Raw genomic sequence first — 18,742 nt, 5'->3', positions numbered from 1 at the left:
GAAGCTTGTTATTTTGCAGATGGAGATTTTAGCTGCCATGTTGTCCTTCTAAAAATAACATGCAGTTTTCCAGTGAGCATGCAGTCATCTAGCAATATCAGTGTGTGTTTTTATCACAAAGAATCATTTGATAAATCCATCTTTAAAGGTTTCTGTAATCAAATCGGGAAAACTCTTAATTTTATATATAAGGAAAAATATTTTTTAAATCTTTAAAAACATGATACATCTCAAAGTCCTCTTATGTTTCACAGTGGAAGACAAAAGACCATAGATGAATGTGATAATGGATAGACTATCTGAGAATTAATCAACATTTTTTAAAGTGACAATGCTGGCAAACCACAAGAATGGAATGTTAAGGTGTTTATTGTAAGCCAAGAGGAAAAGATTTATATGCATTATCTCCAAGCCAATATACAATAAAATCCATTTTCAGGCTTGAAATAAAATACAATCAAAAGGCCATTTGTGACTCGGAGTCCATGTCTCCTTCTTATGTTATAAAGTACCCCTAAATTTTCCAGCACCATTTTGGCCCTTTTCTTTAAAGGGCAGATACTATTTAGTTAGAAATGCACTTGTATGTTTTTTTTTAGTCCTGATCCAACTCCTACTGTTGCCAGAGGAATATTTTCCATTGAATTTAATAGGAATTAAAAAAAAAATTTAAAAGTTCTTTAAGTAAAACTTAGTATCCTCTACTAAAATGATTGTTGTTAACAGAGATTCATTTGTGACTGCCCCAGTGGCTTACCAGTAAGCTGATGGGACACGAACAGTATATTTTTTAAACCAACTGTAAGGCAGAAAAGCTGAGGTTAATATCTGGATTCCCTGATTAAAAACTGCAATTGTTTCATCTATAGGTAAATGTATTCTGGCTATTCCTAGAGTGACCTTGGCAGCCAACTGTGTTGCCCTTAGTGTCAGCAGAAGGAAGGCTGTTGGTGTCAGTGGGCTTTGGATCAGGATTTAAAGACAGAGGAAGCTTGCTTAAGGAGGAAAATAGACATAAAAAATAGTCCAGACTTCCCAGATTTTGTCACTTGGAGTTTAGAATACCAACAAGACATTTTGAACCCTGAAGAATAATTGTTGCAAGTTAATTATTTTGACCCTGTATATTTTTTACAATTGTATACAAGAATACAGAAGAACAAATCTCTCTGGCTTACAAAAAAAAAAAAAGGCAAGTACTTTATTTATCAATAGATAGTTCAGCTGCTTTTTACCATTGCAATGACTAAACAAATAGCATAAAATAAAAAAAGGGGAGTATAAAATCATTTTACTCAAGCTGGTATCCCAAGACAACCTTTTGACTAAATACAGAGTTAGATGTTTCAAGTATGGCACTTATATTAAATAAGAGCAGAGAGAAGGTGATATATTCACAGTTAAACACAATGAACTCTCTTCCTTTGGTATGTATGTCATCATAGGTGATTGTAGGTAAATACATAACGTGGTTAGCATGAACCAACTCCATCTTATTCATGCACATATTAGGGAATCAGTAAAAATGTACCGCTAAATTTTGCAGACCACAACTAATTAAGATGATTAAGGTCTCTGGTGTGTGTGTGTGGACAGGCAAACAAAAAATGGTAAAATTATATTCAGCATTTATTGTTTAGCGTAACTAATTGATGCACAAACCATGATAGGAAATAGCTAATAATACACACCAGGAATAAAGTCTGTGATTTAGACAAACAAAATAATATAAGACATCTGTGAGATACGTGAACGCAGATATCCTGACTGAGCTGTGGTTAGGTTTCCTTACAGTGCGCTTACCCTCCTCTAAAACATGCTTATGTCTGCACATTGCATCCCACCCCATCCCACCCCATATAGAGTATCCTTGCAGAGTTTTGATATGAACATTCTACACATTTACAACAATTAATCAGACAATTCAAACTGTAAACATCCTAATGACAACCAAAAAGCTGCTTCACTGACAGATAACACCCAATCATTAGAAAGAAAAGTAGGAATAGTAGTAGCTGTGCTGTAAGGCTAGATCAAGCATGGTTTTATAGCTGTTTTTTCAGTCTTTTACATAGTGCTGCATTTTGCAGCTAGTTCAGTAAGTGCAGATCCAATACCTTAATGGCTTTCTTGGTGGATTGATAAAATGCTTGCCTAAGCAATGTACCTTTCTCTAATGGTATCTGGGTCTGTTCCACCTGGCACAATGCTTCAGTTCTGTCACAGCCTCACACATAAGCTGAGTCACTTGACTGAGTCCTGCCAAAGTTAGGCATGCTCATTCTTGGCAGGTCCTTATTTCTGATTTCGTATATGGATTTCCTTTTTGCCTGTACTCCTCTCACTGCCATTTTGATCTTTCTCCAGCCCAAATGGTTCAGTTCTGCCAAATTAAGCACCACACAAATCCCACTGACAGCAAACATGAACACCAAGAATACAGTCTTCTCAGTGGGTCTAGAGACATAGCACTCTACTTCTTTAATGCAAGGATATCTGTCACATTCGTACATGGAAGGGACATTGAATCCATACAGAAAATACTGTCCCACTAAGAATCCAATCTCTAGGGCATTTCGAAAGACCACTTGGATGATATAAAATCGAGAAATGCCTTCTTGCCTCCTCATCTTTGACTTTGTAGTTCTGATAGCAGGATTGGGGATTTCCTTCACTTCTAAGCAGTCTGGTTCTGCCTCTTTGGTGGAGTTCTCAGTGTTCTGCAGCACCCCATTGACAATAGTGTTCTTGATTTTCTTACTGTCCTCACGCTTCATTGAATCCTGGTCCCTTTCCAAGGTAAGGAAGACAGTGGAGTACCTCCGTTCCCTTTGTTTAGCAGACTGGTGAACGGAGTACGTTATAAAGCATAGGCTGGGAGTGCACACCATGATGATCTGGAACACCCAGTACCTTATGTGAGAAATGGGGAAAGCCTGGTCGTAACAAGCCTGGTTGCAGCCTGGCTGCAGCGTGTTACAGACAAACATCGTTTGCTCGTCATCGTACACCGTCTCCCCTACAATGGCCACAATGAGAATTCTGAAGATCACCACCACGGTCAGCAGGATCCTGCAACAGAGAAGCCGGTCAGTGCGCGCCGCCGCCGCGCGGCCGGGAGCTGTCCAGTGCTGACCGGGCCCTGCCCGCGGCCCTGGCCCTGCCACCGACCGGCACCGGCACCCGCGCCCGGCCCCGCTTCCGCGCTGGGGCGCGCAGCCTGCGCGGCATCATCTCGGCGTGGCCGGGCGCCAAAGACCCCGGGCAGCGGTCAGCGCTGCCCCCCGCCCGGCCCCCTTGGAGAACAAGCGATCACACGAGCCGTGGGGACCCCCAGAGCACGGCCGGGAGCGGCACGGGGTCGGGGTGGCAGCGGGATCCCGATGTCAGTGGGGTCTCCACACCGGCCGTCCGCTGCCCCTTGGCTCCTCGCGGACAAGGACGGCGGCGTTTGCGATGTCCCCGCTCCTCGGCGCCCTGTGCCGCATACCACCCCCACACACACCACTGCACACACACGGGTGCCCCGGGCACACCCCGCAAGAGCCCGGCCGAAGGGCAAGGCACGGCCGAGACCCACCGTGCCCCGCCGACCCTCCGGCCGGTACGCCCGGGCAGAAGGGGATCCCCCGCTGTTCCCCCGTAGCGCTCCCGCAACCCTTACCTCCCTATCATAGTAGAATGCTGCTGCACGGCAGCTTCCAGTAGCCTCTCTAGAATAGTCCATTCCCCCATCGCTGTTCATCCGGAGACAAAGACTTTGGCAAACGGAGGGGATCTCTTCACTTCTGCCTTCTTTTTTTCACCCCTCCTATTTTTGGTTGGTGGTTTGTTGTTTGTTTTTTTTTTTTTCAGAGGGAGGGAAAACAAGCAGTTTCTCCACCTCCCGCAGTCCGGTGGCGGGAGTGCGGCTGGAGGCAGCAGTCCTGCCGAGGATTCCCGGCTGGGCTCGGCTCGGCTGGACTCGGCTCGGGGCCACTCGGCGGCCGCCACCGGCCCGGCCCGCTCGGCTCGTGGCGCGGCGCGGCGGGCGGACCGGCGGCGTGGAGGGAGGAAGGTTGGCTTTAATATCTTGCTGCCTCTAATCTGCCTTTAAGTAGTCTCCGCTTGCGTCACTGACAGGTTGTTGGAGAGCAGCCAAAAGCAGTGCTCGGATTTTCTCATTTTTATTATTCCAGTGAATACAAATAAATAAATGCAATAGAAATAAATGAAATAAATAAACGGAGGAGGAGGAGAGAGGGCGGAGAAAGATCTGCCCCATCAGGCACGAGGCTCATTGTGCAACCCAGTGCCTCCTTGCCGGAGCAACCCGGCCGGGCCCCAGCTGCCCCGCCGCCCCCGCCCGCCGGCACATCCCGCGCTCCGCTCGGGAGCGCAGCCCCGCCAGCGCCGGGCGCTGCCCTCGGCTGCTGGTTAGAAACGATGCTCTAGGGCGGGAGTGTGACACCGTGGCCCATCCAGCCACGGGCGCCTGCCCGCGGGGTCCCCAGGGGTTGCTGGGCTTTTCCTCTCTCCCAGGGATCAAAACAGCGGTGTCATACAGCAGCAAGCTTACCTGTTAGAACTGCTGACCCTTGGAAGACATTGGACTTACAACTGAGTCTTCTTTCTCCCCTGAATACAGTTATAAGAATCACTGTGTAGAAATGAAACTCATATATAGGCATTTCAGAGAATTCTGAGATTGAGATGATTGTATATGTGCTAGGAAAAACACCAAACCTTCACAGAAAGCATCTCTAAACAGTACAAGAAAAAAGTATCTTGAATAAATCTCTTGTAATAAGTCCGCATATTTTATTCCCATAAACTACTATACTGTGCTTAAAATATTTTTTTTCTTTTTACAGATACCCTTACAGACATCACCAAACATTTCCACAAAAAATATTGGCACCAATTGGAATTGAGTTCTCTGGTGAAGAAGCATAAAATATATTCCATATATTTACATAAAAATCAAGTAAAGCTTCATACCTGCTGTTCCTTTTGCTCAACTAATCTCATTAAAAACAACATAGGAAAATTTCTTGTCAGTCTTATCATAATACTCTTACTGTCAAACTCGGTAAAATCAACCTTTCTAAAGTAGAACTGCACAGGCTATTGTAAATGGTTTAGTCCCTTTTTTTCTTTGAAGCTCTTTCATGAAGCAATCCCATGTTTTACCAAAGATGTTAAATGTTTTCTGAATAGATGGGACCATGTTTCATCTGTGCAAGAGGGTATCTGTACTCTTTAGACACAAAAAGTTTTGTTGTCTTTTCATTTGACTAAGTAGATGGTCCCTGTTTCACACGATATTGGGTCAGTTGCCTGATCTGATCCCCAAATCTTTGAATTAGGAAAGTATCAAATAGGAAAAGATTAGTGAATACCTCTGTACAGACATTGGTAGACTTTTCTTCTCTCCCAATCAAGAGTCTGTGAAGAAGCATTCAATAATCTGGAGTGTTTCCTTTCCACACTGTTAGGAATTACTAGGAAGACTGAATAATCACTTTTTTCTTTAAAATATAACTGCATTCTTCTTGAAAGCCAGTTCACACCATTCACGCATTTGCTTTTTGTATATAGTTTCTAAAACTTGCTGCTGCAGCAACACAAAAACTAAAAAGAAGCGGTTGGGGTTTGGTTTGGTTTGGGTTGGGTTGGGTTGGGTTGAGTTGGTTTGGCTTGGTTTGGTTCGGTTTAAGAGGACTGTGGTATCTATCAAGTGCCCGGACAACTGAGTGTCTCATATGGATCCAAAGTATTTGTTTGAAAATGGATCTGAAAATGAGAGAAATGAAAGCAGTAAGGGAAGCAGTAATGCATTTGTAGAAGGAGAGAGGGCAGAGAATATGCTAAGAAGCTAATGATGATAATCCTACTTAGCAAACCAAACAGAGAGGGAAAGCCCATGATTGAAGTTACTGAGGAGAGAAGATTTCAGTCCACAGAAAAATAAGAGAATTTCTACAAAGGAAAATGGTCCCCTAGCACTGGGAAAGAAAACTCATTTATTTGAACTTTTAAGACCAGTAAATGAAAAGGAATTACATTCTGATCGTATCAAACACTGGTCTATTAATGAACAGTTAGTCAATGTTTGCTGTGCTACTGACAACCCAGCTGTGAAGATAATGAGGTGAAATATTGTAAATGAATGCTACAAACATATAAACATTGTTATTAAATTACTTTTGATTTAATTATGGTTTAATGATAAATACTTTCAGACCTTCACTTGCAGGTCTTCTCATTCTGAAGAGGTGCTTCTCATTCTGAAATACCTGACCTCTCCTTTCTTAACAGTATCCTCATATGCGATTCCCCCAGTCGTATTCAGATACAGTATACTTGGTTTTAGACTTGAGAAAGTTTACAGAGCTTCAGACTCTGGTGAGTTTGGGAAAAAAAAGTCATTTCAGTGAGTGTCTCTTTCACAATGCCAACATTCATTTTAAGTGGCTGGAAAACTCAAAGGAGTTTGTTACATCTAAAACTTATGTGTATGATTTCTGAAGCTATGACTTTCTGTCCTTAATTTGAGGCCTGACTTGCTGTCAAAATAGAAGTAATCAGAATCAATATGATGTTCTCTGAGTGTTTAACACAATAGTGAAAGATGTATGAAGAATGTAGTTAGCTGCACGTCCATCATCCATTACAAGTATAACAGCAACCTGTGGACTTATATGACAAGTTGTCTAAATCACAAAGTGCTCAAACGATGTATAGTCATGATTGTAAGTTGTAGACATAAGAAGATTTTCAGCTTCTAGAGGTTCATCTTAGTTTTTACACCATTCCCCTGAATGTTTCAGCCTATGGGAAAGCCAGGATTTGCAGAGCAGCAGGTTGCCGAGGATGCTGTGGATGTATACTGCACAGCGTATGGTATTCGGATTAGAAAACCATGACTACATTTCATTCACAAGCATTCAGGTTTATAAAAACTTTATGTCTACTGCTTGCAAAGCTTACAAAGAACCATTTGCTGATGAAGAAGCAATAACAGCTTGCAACAGGGTCGAGCCTGCCTTGTTCAATACCTTTATCTGTTGCATACTAAGGAAAAAAAATCAGCTTCCTATTCCACACATAGGCTTTTGTGTGGTAGGGTGTATTTTTGTTTCTCTTGCTTTACATCCAAAGAGAATGAGTATTCTTACACAATCAAAATTCAGGGTAAACTCTGTCATTCCTAACAGGATCTCAAACAAGCTTTGCAAAAAGAAAATTCAGTCTGCATGTGTTCAAAATTGCCAGTGCTGCAATATTAATTTCTGATGAAATAATATAGACTAAGTTGATCTTGAATTAGGTCTGAAGAATGAGACTGTATGTGTCCTCAGTTTGAAGCCAAACTGAGGTTAATCTGTCTGTAAGAAGCTGTAGGCCAGATTCTCTCTAAGAAATCCAACCCTTTTGCCCTGATCTGGTTTTGTAAAAGGTCTGGAGAGCAATCAAATCTTTCAGGCTGCACATTCCTCCAATATGGAGCAGAACAGACTGGGAGCAGAGCTGACACATTTGGCTAATCTGTCAGACCCCCTGCAACCTGGACATGGATGACATGACTCGGGCAGGATGAAGTAGTCACATGGCTAGTGCCATACCTACTGTCAGACAGTGTGCCGAATAACAGTATTCTCCTGCTTCGTTTCTTTCTATTATGAGGTTTACTGATGTAAAAGCACAACACAGATCTTACACGAGCCTTCCCCACTTACTATCTCCTTTTAAAGTTATACATTCATTATAAATTTATTCCAAATATTTTATCTTAAAATAAATCTAATGAATTGTTAGTACTATCCCAACAATCTTCCTCAATGATCTTTTTTTTGCAATTGTTTGCAATGGATCCATAATTGCAGCAAATGAATGTCTTATTTAGATTCTAAAATTGCTTGACAAATGATTGTATTTCATTATTATACTGCAAATCACTGTTTTCACCAATTGTAGCAAAATGAAAGCAAAGAAAGAGTTTTAATTAAAAATATGCAAGCTATTAATAAAGAAAATTATGGATTTTTCTTTCAGTAGTTTTTGTGAAAAAATCAAGTTGCCCCATATCTGTTTTGTGACTGCATTTTCTAGCTAATGTCATGAAAGAGAGATTTTTCAGCATTATTTTCACAAAGCAGTAGAACTTCCTTTGGAAGGCAGTTACCACAAATGCTTCATTTCTGATAGTATTTGGGGTAGTCCATGAAATCTAAGTCATTAGCTACTAAACTGAAAATGCCTTTTTAAGACCTCTCAAAGCCATCTGCTATGCACTGTTTTCATTTGGTACCATGTGTGTATTAATGAAATGATTGCATCAGATTAAATCTTTTATTCATAAAATCATCTAGGTCATCTGCTTCTACATACACTTTCTCTCTCATTAAAATGAGCATTTGTGTGTATATTCTCTCCCCAGTGTATGAGTACAATTCTATCTGCTGTTAACTGCTATATGTAGTTCTCAATAAGAAGTCCCTCTCTGTGTCTTTTTCTCAAATGAAATTCCCTCAAAAGACAACTTTAATGTATCACAATACCAAAAGTTTATTTTTTCTGCAGTTTGAAAAGTAATGACTTCCCAAAAGATACAAGATCTAGATCTACTAATGACCTCAGTCCTTCACAAGAGAAACCAACACTGCAAGAACCTGCATTTTAGTGCCAAGAAATAGGTAGCACACTCTTCCCATCCGATCAACAGTGTTTGTGTCAAAGTTGTCAATAGTGAGGCAAGTTTGTCGTCCTTGTTGTGAGGACAGAATATAGCCTGCATTTTTACACTTCATGCTTGACAGTAGGAAGGTGTTGAATGCACAGAATTCAGGGCTTTCTGTTATGCATGAGCAGACAAAACATTCACCCTAATACTCAAGTTAAGACTCTATTATGCGTTAAAGGTCCATATCTACAAAGGAAGATTGCTGTAAATGGAGATTTAATCAGGAAAACAATGAATGTGATAGTAAAGAAGGAATAAACTACGAATAGTCACAAGCTTTTAAAGTGAGAGCTCATAAGTCATGTTGAATTTCCATAACAATTCTTGCAAGGGAGGGAATTACATAGGAAATATTTATGAGGGGGGCAGGTACTAAGTAAATATTCCACAATCTTCTGAACAAAAGAAATTTAAAGTATTTAAATGTAACTGCTTTAACTAGAAACAAATTTTAAGTATCATATTTTTCTAGTTACAGAATATTTTATTCCCTGACAGAAAACATCACCCAGGTTTTATGGAGGTCCTGTCAGCTGTCCACAGGGATCTTCTTATGCACAAATTAACAGCTCAAATTAATTTTCTAGGAAACAATTTGGACTTATATACTGAATTACAATTGCTTATACTTCTAGCATATATACAGCTCCTAGTGCAACAGGGTTTATACTTCTTGAAAACTCCTGAGAGTAAACTCAGATTTATCTGCAGATAGGCTGTAGCTAGAGGAAGGAAAATTTCATTGAATCAAATCCTTATGAATTGACAGGCTCTGGAAAGAAATACAAAAGAAGTAAAATATTCCAGTGGCCAGATCATCCACTGCCAGTCTCTTGATTTTCCCTTCTAACTTTCACTAGTCTCTTAGTGCACTCACATTGTGCTAAAGCATCCATTAATGCAGCTTCATGGACTCTGATTGCTTAAGTGTAAATTTGTGAACAAATCTTACGTGGATTCCCATTGCAGTCTACTTTAAGGTTCCATATTCACCAAAGAAAAACTCTTTCAAAAATACCTTGGACATGAAAGAATACATAGGATTCCAGTATAATCAGATTTAGTGCACATCGTAAGGATGCAAATAAATAGGTACATACTAATATAACAATTAATTTAATATGGAAGGGAAAATGATCTTTCACTGTTGAACAAATTATTTTATTCCTAGAATCTATTCTTTCAAAGATACATATTACAAAATATAGGTATCACTATATAACTGATTAGGGCATTATGGTAAAATACCAACCAATTATACAGCCACTATGCCAGAATCAAAACAGAATATTGTGAGACTCAGTTTGGTAAACCTTATTTTCTATTCTCCTTACAAATCAAAAGTAGGTACAAATTGTCATCAGAAGAAACATAATTAAATTTGATTATAATAATACTTTTAAAAAATTGTAATTTATATCATAATATCTCCATGCCATGGTACTAAATTTTTATTATATTAATGGCAATTCCCACTGGCTTTAGCTGAGTCAGAATTTAAAAGCCTTGAAGATCTCATGTGCACCAGAATATCTTAAAATTTATAATGGCAGAATACAAGTTATGAGAAAGTTAGTGAGTGCTTCAAAATACCCAGAGCAACAAAAAAATAAGATGAAATAATAAGAAAAGAGTCCTCTGTATTGGAACTCTTAGCAGCATTTTGATGCTTCTCCTATTCCATATAGAAAAAAAAATATGAGAAATCATACTTCAGTATATCAGCATGAATGCATTACATCAAGCACTTTTTTTAGGCCTATTGCTTATCTGTGTCTTGCTTACATTTGTCTTCTACCAAATGCTGAATCTCTGTACTCCCAGCTGCTTTCAGTTCAGTGATGTGATTTACAGCAGAGCTGTTTTCCTTTGTGTTGATTGTTACACCACCATATGTCTTCAGTATTCCTGGTGCCCCTCACTCTTGTCCTCTCCCTCCCCATCTCACCAGTCACAGAAGGGAATTCACATTACATTAAAGCTTCCCTTCAGAGGCCAGGCTGAAACAATCCCTTGAAATAACTAGGGCAGTCAAGTGATTGATTTGAAAGTAAACTATGTCAGCGAACTGCAGTGAAAAGCGGGAGCTCAGTAAGAAGGTTTTTATCCCTCTGTCATTCAAAGATTCTACAGTTGCAGTTAGAATTTGTGAAATATATTTGATATTAATTCCTGTACAGATATATGAGGCGTACACATCAGTGTGCAAATGTATGTATTTATGCATGTGTGTCCTGGCTGGGAAGTCCTACGCAGTGGGTTGAGAAGCTTTTGACAGACAAGGTGGATCAAGTCAGGTTGCAGAGCTGAAAGCCATCCAGCCGGTTTAAGATACCACTGAATGAGAGAAATGGCCTGCACTCTGCCTCTACACTGACTTGTGAATGGTGGCAGATGCTCTGTGGGGGTTGGTTGGACCAATAGAAAAAGGCCAACTCGCAGCACAGGGGTAAATCCATCTAGGCTGCTGAATTGTGGCAAGACATCACTGCCCAGGTAGAGAAGTTGGTTATAAAAGTGTGTCATGTAGATGTACATGTACCCAAGAATCAGGCTACTGAAGAACATCACAACACACAGGTGGATCGAGCTGCCCGGATTAAAGTGTCTCAGGTGGATTTGGACTGGCAACATAAGGGTGAGTTATTTCTGGCTCAGTGGGTCCATGACACCTGAGGTCATCAGGGAAGAGATTCAACATACAGATGGGCTCACGATTGAGGGGTGGACTTACCCATGGACACTATCCATAACTGTGAAACATGTACTGCAATCAAGCAGGCCAAGCAGGTAAAGCCTCTGTGGTATGGTGGATGATGGTCAAAATATAAATATTGGGAGGCCTAGCAGGCTGATTACATCACAGTGCCCCAAACCCACCAAGGCAAGCACTACCTGCTGTAAATGGTGGAAACAACTACTGGATGGCTGGAGACGTGCCCCATGCCTCACACCACTGCCCAGAACACCACTCTGGGCCTTGAAAATCAAGTCCTGTGGCGACATGGCACCCCAAAGAGAATTGTCAGACAACAGAACTCATTTCAAAAATAGCCTCACAGACACCTGGGGCAGGGAGCACGATACTGAGTATATCCTATTCTCTACTATGCACCAGACTCTGGGAAAATTGAATGGTACAACGGATTGTTAAAAACCACATTGAAAGCAATGGGTGGTGGGACCTTCAAACGTTGGGATCTACATTTACTAAAGGCCACCTCATTAATTAACACTAGAGATCCAACCAATTGAGCTGGCCCTGCCCAATCGAAACCTCCGTGTACTGTACAAGGAGATAAAATCCCCATGGTGCATATGAGGAATGTGTTAGGGAAGACAGTTTGGATTAGTCCTGTCTCAAGCAAATGAAAACCCATCTGTGGGATTGTTTTTGCTCGAAGACCTGGACGCACTCAGTGGGTAATGCAGAGGGATGGGGAAACATGATGTGTACCTCAAGGGGATTTGATTTTTGAGTGAGAACAGTCTGTAATGTTGAATTGTATAGTACTGATTGAAGATTGACACTGATTGACACTGTATGCCATAACTACCATGAACAATGAGGATGGACTGTTCCAGATACACCAGCCATGAGCTCCTGATGCATCTTACAACCACCCAACACACCAACCTTCCTGGAAGATATCTAGGATGTATAGAACCCATAGTCCTGGACTAAATGGACTAAATGAACTCAGCAGACATCTTGGAGGGACCACTACTGACTATGGAAAAGATGTGTGTGTATATATATCTCTCTCTGTATGTATATATATGTATATAATTGGAAGGTGTAGGATCTGGACATGACACAGATGGTACAGAACAAGGGGTGGATAATGTCCTAGTTTCAGCCAGGACAGGGTTAATTTTTGCAGTAGCCAGGACGGGGCATGGCTAGGACCTGGAGGTTATTCTATACCACTTCACACCATTACCGGGGGCAGGAGGAAGGGAGTTTTTTTCCGAGGAGAAGGGGTCCCTTCTGGTTGAGTAGGAGTGGCAGAGGAAGCGATGGGGTAATGCCAGTTCCAAGCTGGAGGGAAAGGTGATGGTAGCGTGGTGGAGGAAGCGGTCAAATATTTTCCATTTTCAAGGGGTTCCACGATGAGCAATAACGTTTCTTTTCTTATATCCTCTGTCAATCCTGTTGCTGCTACTGTTTGTTTTCTTATCTCATTGCTGTTTGCAGTAACTTGTTCTTATCTGAACCTGTGATTTTTACCTTTTGTGCCTCCAATTCTCCTCTGCATCCTGCCATAGAGAAGGCGAAAAGGGGAGCGAGAGAGTGGTACGTGGCTTGGAGTGGTCTCAGTGGGAAGACTAAATTGGAGAATACCTAAATTGGAGAATTCCTAAACCATGACAATGTGTTTTATAATTAAAGTCTATTTGCATCACGGACTGAAAAAAAAGACATACAAAAAAAATATTTAATAGAGAATTTAATAGGAATTCCTATTCTCTAGGAATCCTCTTCTATAAGATTACTGATGAGATTTAAATGGCTTGTGTGGGGAAAATATATTTAAATTTCACAAGATTTTAGACTTTGTCCCAGGTAATATCCTGGGTAAAATCTACTGAGTTTCAGCTTTTCAGTGACATTAGTGCATGTGGATAAAGAATATATAGTCATGGGTTTGAGAGAAGAATCTGATATATTTTGTGGAGTTCATTAAATATTTTTTAAAAATAATCTCCAAATGAATTTAAGTTTTATAAATATTCAATAGTATCCATTTTTTAGTCTAGAATCTTTAATCTAGTCTATAGTTCTACACACTTTTACTGGAGATTACAAATTTATAGACCCAGAACAGTTTTCCAGAACAATTCCAATCACGCACATTTGAAATTTTGCAGGTGGTGATTTAAACTGGCATTATTGTGAGTTTCACAACTGTTACTAACAAACAGCATCTGCTCAGTGCTGTGCAACAAGCTTTGTTTTCATAACAACTTCAGTTAATCTTTCCTAAAGAAAAAGATTTCCAGGATGACCATTTCATTAAACTTTTGTAATCTTTCCATTTCAAAATGGAGCAAAATCAAATTCAGATTATCAATTTCTTTTATCCCAGAGAAAATTGAAACAGTTACCTGTAAATTTTGCAAAAAATTTTCATGTTCTGAAATAATCAATTCATAACTTTATTTCGAGAATTCATTAGAGACACTGTATTTTCTACTATACTGCAGGAATTTGCAATGCAACAGTAGAAAAAGAAAAATTCAATCATTCATAAAACATTGTAGGACAGCTGCAAATGTGTGTGAATTATTTCTGTGTTTTTAAGAAAAAGACAAATCAGCATTATGTGTAATGTTGCTATGGTATTGGAAGTTAGAGTTTATTTTTCTAGATAATGGTGAAACCCACATAATTTCTCGCACAGGTCAGAGTTGCTCAAGGGTGACCTTGATTCGCGCATCTTATGCAAATCTGTCCTCATTTTAATCAGATATTTACTTGGTACTTTAGATATAGAAATTCTGCTTTATAGTGTTTGCAACCTCTTTCACACTTTTATGTAAGTCAGTGTGGACTGTTTTCCTGTGATAAACCTAACTAAGCTATCAGTGATTTAGAGGAAAAAAAAAAAAAAGAGAATTTGTCATGATACCTTGCCCTGTGACTTTATTAATTCAAAGCAGTGTCTGTCCTACAAGTGGGAAACAGCATGGAAATATGTACTTTTCATTACTATCCACATCTTCTTTAAAACATTCCCAGGAGCTGTGGGCCTGGTGTGGGCAGGCTGGCTCACATTATCAGTAGTGCCAAGCAGCTGTTTGACTCATCCCTGGGTACTTTTCCCACTAGTACTTGCCCAGCTCTATATCTTGCTGAGGATCAAGGGAAACTGAAAGGCTCCATTACTCACCTCTTGTGAGGCTAAATACCTACAACAAAGCCTGAACTATAGAATCTGCCATTTAAAGTGTTTGTCAGTTGAACTGCAAAGGCTGCAACAGAGTGTGGATGATATCCTATGTTTACATTTACGTGCAAATGGGTAATTATTTTGTAGTTTTTTACAAACTGTTGTTTTTTATCAGTTACTAAGATGTATTGCAAATACTGCATCAGGTTTTACCTGCGTTTTCTGGGTTTTTATTTTTAGCATCTCTTACATTTGTATGTGTCTGTATCTGCCAGGAACATAATAAAAAAAATGCACCATTTTATTTTCTTCAATCACCCTTTGCAGAGTATTTCCATTTTGCACAGAAATTCTTCATGACAGACTCACTCAGGCTGTATCCAAATCCATATGCAGGTCATACCTCCTGGCACAGGACAGTAATCCTCCCTTTCCCCATTCTGATTTACTGTCATTTTCCTTTTTCAGCACAGAGGTATGAGGCATGATGAAACACATTCTTCCTGGTGGAAACTTCTAAGAGTAGATCTGTGAAGGACTTGTCTCATCCTAGAGGCTTCCTCTTGCCTAAAAAGAAAAGAGGGATTACAGCAAATCAAAAAGCCAGAAGGACCAGGGTTACTACACTTTAGATTCAGTAAAGATTTTTGCATGCTTAAAACAGATTAAAATTACACACAGAGCATTTCCAGATGGGAGTTTCAAGGCATCATGTTGAGATGAGATCCCCAGTGTTTTCTGAAAACCAAACCTCTTCTGATCTTGAGAAATAAAAATCAGTCAATTTCCAGCACTGGATTTCACTGTATGAGTACATCCATTCTATAATTTTAGCAGACAAAAAACAGGCAAGGGGATTCAAATATTTGCTGATAAGCACTTAAAGTCTTGATCTGTTTAAAAAAATATTTCAATTAGTAGGATGTCAAAAAAGTATGGATATATTATTGATCTGTTTCACTAGTGGTTTTTGATATATTTCATTATTTGATCTATTTTCTTAGAGTGGAGAATCAACCTTGAGGACAGAAACTGTATTATAAAGAGAAAAGGCTTGTAGGAAAGCTAGTACAATGGGGGGAGAGAAAAAAATGCCAGCCAATCACACAGGGTTTTAATAAGTATTTGTGAAGCATATTTTTTTTAATTACACTAACTAGTTATCAAAGTCCAATGTCATGCTACCTGAAAGGTCAGAGCAAACTGTTCCTTGGGCTTGAAGGAACTATGCACAGCAAAAATAAATGTGTGAAATCCAAATATGACTGCCACAAGGGCAAACAAGGCATGAGAGAAAACATGAGCTCAAAGATAAATCAATTAATCCAAAGAACACCAACTAGACAGGTGGATGAGTCATACACAGGGTGTGGGTAGAGCTCCTGTTGAATGGAAAATACACTTAATGCAGTATGTTTCACTCTGAAAGACAACGAGGCCAACAAAATAAACTAAATTGCATGGCAAGCCTCCTACCTGCACCATAGTCATAGAAGTATCCTCAAACAGGGAGAAGGGTCTGAGTTGCTGCTTTTATAATGTTTCTTTTCTGGTGTTTAACTCTTCTCAATAATGTGGTTTTCTTCAGTTTTGGAGAAGGTTGGTGTCAGGAAAAAAGTACAATGTAAAACAAGACATTGGTTTTGGCATCATAAATAAGAGCTATGCATTCTTTCCACTGGGAGAATTGGTCAGAGAAATATATCAAGTGAATATATCAAAAGAATTGAAAAAAAGATATTTAATTGTTCTTTTCTATGGCAGCAGGGAAAAACAATCTTTCCAGAACTAGGAAATACCAACATACTTGCATCACAGGGCAATAATGATTATCCTGCAGAGGTAGTATAATCTATCACAGCTGCCGCTGGAAAAAATCAAGCACACTACTACAATGGCTATAATTATCTTATTAAAATATTTTTATTTCTAGCTAATTGAATGTGTAAATAAGGAAAACAAATCACAACACAGAAACCTTGACAGAAAAGTTAAAGTAGTACATGACCCTAACTCTAAGTGGTCTTCTGTGACTGAGTATTATTGCATTCTTACTTAAGAGCACAAAAAAATATTTTTTAGATTTGACATTTATTATGAAAATAATTTTCTCAGAAGTCAGAAAGTATATTCAGAGGTATATACTTGTTTTCAACACATAAATCTCCAGCCTTTTATTGAGAATATGTATCAGGTTTGCATGGAGCATGCCTACTGGGTTTGCATGGCAAGGCTTTGGTAGTGGGGACCTACAGGGGTGGCTTCTGTGAGAAGCTGCCAGAAGCTTCGCCCATGTCCTTCAGAGCCAATGCCAGGTGGCTCCAGGACAGACTTACCACAGGTCAAGGCTGAGCCCGTCAGTGATGGTGGTAGCACTTCTGGGATAACGTAGTTAAGAAATGGAAAAAAGCATGTAAAACACCAGTAGGAGAGGGAAATGACAATATATAAGCAACAACTCTGCAGATACCAAGGTCAGTGAAGAAGGAAGGGAAAGAGGTACTCCAAGTGCCAGAGCAGAAATTCCCCCACAGTTCACAGTGTAGACCACAATGAGGAAGGCAGTTCCCCTGCAGCTCATGGGAGGGACCTCATGTTGGAGAAGGGGAAGAGTGTGAGGAGTCCTCCCCCTGAGGAGGAAGGAGTGGTAGAAACAACATGACTGCAGTCCTCATCCCCCATCCCCCTGTACATCTAGGGGAAGCTGGTTTTAAGATTTTGTTTTATTTCTCATTACCTGACTCTAACTCAATTGGCAATAAATTATTTTTTTCCCCAAGTTGAGCCTGTTTTGCCCATGACAGTAACTGGTGAGTGTTCTCTCCCAGTCCTTATTCAACCCATGAGCCTTTTGTTATATTTTCTCTCCCCTGTCCAGTTGGGAGGGGAGTGATAGAGCAGCTTTGGTGGGCACCTGTCATCCATCTAGGGTCAAACCACCACAAATTCAAAAGTTGTACAGACCAGCATTTAACTCTCTGTGCCTGCAGCAGGTTGTGCTAGAATCTAGATTGAGACACACAGCTTAAAAAATCCACATAAAGTGCCTTTTCACAAAGCCAAACTCAAAGGGTATCTTTACTTGGCTCTTTTTAGCTGCTATATTCAGTGGTTAATTAGAAGCATGCACTGGAGTTTTACAGCACAGGAAGAAAAAAAAATCTGTGTGTAAAATAGCCTTACCCTCACCTACTTCAGACATCTCCAGTAGTATCATTGGCTTCAAAACAAGAACAATGTTGAGATTTACCTGACCTGAGAATTTGGCCCTTTTTTATTTTTTTTTATAGACCTAAGAATATAGTGCAGCTTTTTTGTTCTTCATTTAAGTTATATCTCAAGTTCCAGCCTTCCAAAATAATACTCACTGAAGCAAAATACATTCTGCTCTTTAAGAGATTTTTTAAGAGGTCAACTTACCTATGCTTTGTGTGAATTTGAAGTTGTTACAGAAATTACTGAAGTTGGATACGGTACCCTCTTTCCCTAGCCTACTTCCCTCCATTCCTTTCACCAGACAAACTTTGTTTGTGAAAAGAGCAGGGAATTTGGGAGAGAATGGCAAATGAATGTGAAGAGTTCACATTATGCACTGACAGCAGGACTGGCTTGTGACACACAGGTTTTGTCAACAGCCCACGAATTTCATTATATACTCTTCAGTGCCATCTGCTGTAACCAGATGCATTTAAAACCTTAAAAGATAATCAAATAGTCAGCTTCAATAGCTTCATGGTAGGGACATTATCTAACTCTAGGCTTAGGTCTGTCCTACAAGGTTAGAATCCCACTAAGGAATCAAGGTCACATCGTTGCCAAAGATGAAGAACTTGGTCACAACTATGGACAAATTCTTTCCACTTTTTGTCTCACTTTCTTAAGCCATAGCAAAGCCATACACAATTTACACCTGTGAGAACTGTTGCTTTAGCACCACAGCACCTCCTCCAGTCATGGAGGGACAGAACTGCACCTGTGGCTATGACTTGAGAGCAGATATCCATTTCCCTGGTGAACCTGGGGAAGAGAAGTCAAGAAACAATATTTTCCAAAGTACAAATGGGATTTGGGTGCCTAGCCTCCAAACCCCCAAACCTGTAAGACAATGGCAAAGCCTCTACCA

At 40.0% G+C, this 18,742-nt stretch overlaps 1 protein-coding gene across 1 annotated transcript; it reads right to left on the bottom strand.

Annotated features, from left to right (window-relative positions):
* Positions 1-353: 353 nt before the first annotated feature.
* GJD2 (gap junction protein delta 2) lies at positions 354-4,010 on the bottom strand. The gene is made up of 2 exons (XM_032692145.1): positions 3,665-4,010; positions 354-3,072 (listed from the first exon to the last, which is right to left on the bottom strand). The coding sequence occupies exons 1-2, from the start codon at positions 3,733-3,735 to the stop codon at positions 2,229-2,231; spliced, it is 915 nt and encodes a 304-aa protein (XP_032548036.1). The 5' UTR covers positions 3,736-4,010; the 3' UTR covers positions 354-2,228.
* Between the last annotated feature and the right edge of the window lie 14,732 nt (positions 4,011-18,742).

This window comes from Chiroxiphia lanceolata, chromosome 6 (assembly GCF_009829145.1).
Source record: "Chiroxiphia lanceolata isolate bChiLan1 chromosome 6, bChiLan1.pri, whole genome shotgun sequence".
Taxonomy (NCBI): domain Eukaryota; kingdom Metazoa; phylum Chordata; class Aves; order Passeriformes; family Pipridae; genus Chiroxiphia; species Chiroxiphia lanceolata.
This window is presented reverse-complemented; position numbering and strand designations above follow the sequence as displayed.

What these genes read in the sequence shown, in the direction of transcription:
- GJD2 (XM_032692145.1), bottom strand. Translation starts at nt 3,735, where the DNA reads ATGGGGGAATGGACTATTCTAGAGAGGCTACTGGAAGCTGCCGTGCAG. An exon ending in CATTCTACTATGATAGGGAG is followed by an intron (nt 3,073 to 3,664) that starts GTAAGGGTTGCG and finishes TCTCTGTTGCAG; the next exon opens with GATCCTGCTGACCGTGGTGG.